Source organism: Aptenodytes forsteri, unplaced genomic scaffold (genome assembly GCF_000699145.1).
Source record: "Aptenodytes forsteri isolate BGI_AS27 unplaced genomic scaffold, ASM69914v1 Scaffold255, whole genome shotgun sequence".
In the NCBI taxonomy this organism is placed as follows: domain Eukaryota; kingdom Metazoa; phylum Chordata; class Aves; order Sphenisciformes; family Spheniscidae; genus Aptenodytes; species Aptenodytes forsteri.
Genome location: NW_008794888.1, coordinates 8,262,771 through 8,267,624, shown reverse-complemented (window position 1 = coordinate 8,267,624; position 4,854 = coordinate 8,262,771). Strand labels below are relative to the sequence as shown.

The 4,854-nt window shown below is 41.7% G+C and overlaps 1 protein-coding gene across 1 annotated transcript in view; it reads right to left on the bottom strand.

Moving 5' to 3' along the window:
* The window catches only part of EPB41L5 (erythrocyte membrane protein band 4.1 like 5), a 74,231-nt gene that overhangs the window by 1,773 nt on the left and 67,604 nt on the right, over positions 1-4,854 (bottom strand). Inside the window, exons 19-25 of the mRNA XM_009274980.2 lie at positions 4,695-4,823; positions 4,055-4,116; positions 3,613-3,723; positions 2,949-3,042; positions 1,939-2,016; positions 1,038-1,079; positions 491-624 (exon numbers count right to left, since the gene is read on the bottom strand). Of these exons, the coding sequence (XP_009273255.1) occupies positions 491-624; positions 1,038-1,079; positions 1,939-2,016; positions 2,949-3,042; positions 3,613-3,723; positions 4,055-4,116; positions 4,695-4,823 (650 nt within the window). The remainder of the gene's footprint in view (positions 1-490; positions 625-1,037; positions 1,080-1,938; positions 2,017-2,948; positions 3,043-3,612; positions 3,724-4,054; positions 4,117-4,694; positions 4,824-4,854) is intronic.

Genomic DNA, 4,854 nt, shown 5'->3' with positions numbered 1-4,854 from the left:
GGGGACCCCCCCCCCCCCCCCACTCCAATCCTCTGACAGGTATTGAAACACTGTAAAGAGATTTCTCAGAAAATTCACCTGTACCATCATTTTAGTCCAGTACTAAAACATGTTAGCAGATAAGGAAAGAAACTGAAGTGAAATGATCATTAAAAAGAATTAATCAATTTTATAGCGCTTATAGTGACAACAGGTTTTCCTCCAACTCCAGCTAAATTTGTATGCTTTGTTCCTTTACTTACTTGAATTAAAAAAAATGTTTTCTTACCCTTCAAACAATGTTATATAAAAATACACACACGTCAGCTGCTCTATTTATTTATAGGCTTTCAAATGCTATAAAGTGAGACAGAACTATAGTTTATAAGCACAGCAGAACAAGGCACTGTGTCTGAATGACCATTATAACTATTTAAGTGGAAGCAGCAAGAGCACATACTTCCTTTCCACCCCATACAGACTTCTGAAGCGAGTGCTGAGGAGACCTTACCTTGCAAGGACTTCGGATGTCTGCTGGGATGGTGGCAATCCAGCTGACGACAACAGAGTCTCCGTGCTGCCTTTCACTGCCTTCATAGCTAAGGCAACATCATTTCCCAAAGGCCCATTGGAAATCAGTCCAGTCTGAATTGGGGAGAACAAAACAGGAAACTGAAATAAAAACCTGCCAGGACAAGACAAGCTAATTTTTCACTATGATTTACTTACAACAGTAAAAACTAAGATTCATCAAGTTCCAGGGTGGGCTTCACTAAATGCAAGTTCTTAAAGAAACTTTTTGGCATTTACCCGCAATGTAATGCAGCGAAAATGAAGTTTAAATATTAACAGGATACGTATGTTGTTTGATTTACTCCAGCTGAATTAGTTTGCTTTATTTTGGTCTGGTACATTATTTTATGGGCTTTCAAATGATTACAAATTATTATATTTTACTATTTTACTTGAGCTCCTGTTTCTTAATCATGACAAAATCTTTCTTTTTTTTCTTTTTTTTTTTTTCTTGGTTGTTGTTAAGGAATGGTCAAATAACTCACTGGCACTATCCACCTTGGTGTTATCGTGGGCTGGGAAGACACCTACAAAAAGCAAACAAATGCTCATTAGAAAAGGTTGGAAGTAGCTGAGAACATTCTCAAAACAATACTGCCTCCCAAAACAATACTGCCTCCCAAAATGATCTCGGATATTTGTCCATCACTAGCCTTTGAACCATGCTCATGATTAGCTGCAGATGATGTGACTTCACAGCAAAAGGTAAATGGCACCCACACAGCATACAGCTAATACCCGCCCACTCACAGAAACTCACTGGTAGCAGTTTCGGCATAGCGCGCCCCTTCCCAAAGGCACCTGAACCCATCATGTTTTTCTGCTTTGTGGACAAAGTTAACCGAGAGCACACTTCAGTGAACAGTTTAAAGGTCCTACTCCTTCCCCTTTTTTTTGGTGCACACAATGTAACTCCTTTTTCGCCGGCAGAGATTATAAGAGATTTTATCATCTACGTAAAAGGGTTTATTTGTATTAAAATTTTATTTTTCAAGTATTTATTTTACATATACACACACACATATATGTCTGTGCATGTATATACACATTTACATATAACTTCTGAAGTATTACATATACCCAAAAGCCCGAGAAGCAGGCTGGCACTTGCTGGTGTACTAAAATAAGACTACAGGCTCTTGTGGCACAGATACAAGTTAACTCTTCAGGTTCCTTCACTTCCATTACAAAGCTGTAGGGTCTACAACCCTACGCCAGCCACCCTTCAAGTAGGGGGGCATATATGCAGTGCTTCAGGTCAATCACCACTTCACTCTACTGCAGCAGATCCAAGCCTGGTGGACAGATGCTAAAGCCAGAGGAGAGTTTATGAGCGAAAACCATTGTACGTGTGAAGGAAGAAGTTTGGTTTTGAAATACATTTACCCGAGGTGTGGCTTCTGTAAAGTCAATTAGATTCTCTGTCAGTGATGTTAAGGAAACGTCCTGGTCATCTGGAGTGCTCTATGGAATAAATCAGTTTTGAATTGAATTCCCAGTAGTAACCAGATAGGTCTGCTGAATACTCTAGTGGCTTTCCAAGTTATAGACCAGTGTCCTTAATGAACACCCCTGTTTATCAGGTCTGTTTTCTCAAATCTTTCCATATGATCTTTTTTAATAGCCTTTTCATTTCACTTATTCTCATCAACGTATTGGAAACAAAGTCATTGCCACGTAAGCTGTGCAACTGTCCCATTCTCCTGTGCGAAGACAGGGTACTGAGCCATTCGACAAGAAGGTCAGCCAGGTCTGTGAGCTGAGTATTTGAACTCAGAAGATGAAATTGATAATTATTCAGTGGGATCAACTACATAATACAGGTTTAGAGGAACAACACCTAAAGGGCATGGTGCTTTAGTGATCCAGAATAACCCCTCAGTCTGCTGAAGTAACAGCAGAGTCCAGTGTTGGACTCTTCTTTTGGAGAGGGACAAAGGAAAGTTGACCCCTGAATTACTACGTGATTTCATGGAGTCCAGTTAAAAATTACCTTATCCTTAAGGTAACCAGAATACAACAATTAAACATTTAATTTGAACTTTTCCCTCTGTGGTTTTTTTGATACAAACTGCCTATGTCAGAATTTCATCCCTGCAGTCTCCTTCCTGGAGCATCAAATCATTGGGATATGAGGGGCTCCCCACCAGCGCAAGGAAAACAATCTGTTTAGAAAAATGTCAGGCAAAGAACCTGAAAGGACACTCAGAAATGGCCTTTGGAGAGATCTGTACAGTGTCCCCATCTGCTCCAGAAAGCGCTCTCTGGCATTCACCAACGACTGGTATTCATTGAGTTATGAAAGGCATGCAGCAAGGTCTGCTGTGCTTGCCTGGAGGCATCAGTAGCTCAGAACGTGACACACAGAAACCTTCCAGGCTGGCAGGTGGTGATACCTTTGAAACAGCAGCCTCCTCAGCTGGAGCCAGACTAGCTGGAATCAGCAGGTCCTCATGGTTAGAGGCAGTGTTGTCCTCATTTAACGCATTACTGAAAGGAGAAAACATTCTCATCGGCACGCTGCCTGGATAGCATGAAACAGTGCTGCTTCCCTGATAGCTCAACCCAAAAACTCGACACCAGTTCCATGCGAGGCAGACAAAAGACCAACATTTGTGAGTACGTTGAAGCAAATGCCTTCCAACTACCTCCACAGATTACTGCTCTCTTTCATAGTTTCAGCTACAGCTGTGTACAGACCCAACAGTATCAATATCTTCTATCTCAAAGGAGCCTCTTCAGCCCTTGTTTCTAATTCACCTGAAGCCTTCCCTGCCATCCTCTTATCTTCCTCTTTAGAGCCAGGGGCAGCAGGATGTCAGATATTTCAGTCGTTTCAGAAGATGAGAGAGATTTGCTTACTGCTTGCTAGAATACTCACCTGAGGCCTGGCCTACACTGACTAACTGTTGCAACAGTAATTAAAGATGCATCGGTAAACCTGCTTAGTTAGATGTAGCCTAAATGCTCAGCAACTGTTCCTCATCTTTTCAGACCTGTTCATGATAATCTCCATGTGGTTCCCTTACCCCAGAAACACATTTCTCCTGAATCACTTACGGAACAAAGGTGTTTGAGGCAGGGGTTGCTTTCAGCAGCTCTCTTGGGTCTTGAAATACTGGACTGGTTGCTGGGGGACTACTCGGTGTTTTGCCTGACGGGAGAATGTTCCTGGCACAAAACAACAAAAAACAAAACAAAAAAACAGGTACAACCTTCCACAGAAAGCTCTTGTTACAGCGTATTTTTTCAGATCGCTAGATGTACATTTTATTCAATATCCCCACGTGCTCTTTGAGGTCTGACACATGCTCATCTTCACAAATGGTCAAGAAATTATATGTTGCAACCCTTTAACTTTTTCAATGCCTGAAATCCCATCGGAACTAGCAATCATTTGAGACTCAGTAATTCTCAGGAAATCAGCTGTCAGTGTCAGGTTTTTGTACAGTGCTGTATTTGGGTAACTAGATCACGCGCTTCTTCCAAATCTATTCAGTACCTGGCAGCAGCATCCTGAATATTGGAATTCTTGACACCTGTCAGGCTGTCTTCTCTTATGACCTGAGAGGAAAAAATGAACAAAGATATACATTTCTGATACCTGCTTCCGTCTTGTGTCAGTTCTGACATTCACAGAAGAGCCGAGCGTCTCCCTCCCAGCACGGAAGTGTGCTGTTCATCTACTGCTCAGGGACTGAAAACATCAATTCTATGTGAAAACCTCAGTGCAGAAATAAAAATAATTCACCAACATAGCCAAATAAAATACCATTATTTGCTACAGAATTTACTAGAACATGCTAGAAGCATAGTCTTAGCTACAGAATCACAGAATAATTTCTTGGTTAGAAGGCAACCTTTGGAGGTTATCTGGCTCAATAACCACTCGAACCAGGGCTTGTTCAGGGCCTTGTCCAGTTACATGTTCAGTATCATCAAGGATGGAGATCGCTCCTTGGGGAACCGTTCCAGTACCAGACCACTATTATTGTGAAGAAAGGCTGAAAGGCTTTCTTGCTCTACCTTGGACTTTGGCTCTTGGAGCACCCTTATCTGCAAGGCACCTTCTCCAACACCAGGCAACTGAAGAGAAACAAAACAGTTGAGAATGTCACAGTCCTTATTGGCTGAGTATTTACCTTGTGCCCTGCTTCTGCCTGGGCCTTCAGGATATTGCTTTTGAGATCTGCTGGAAGCCACGTTGCTGCTGCGATTGGGCTCTCAATTGCATTGTTAAGACATTTATCTGTCAACTTTACCACTTCATCCTAGACATAAAAAAAAAAAAAAAAAAAATCT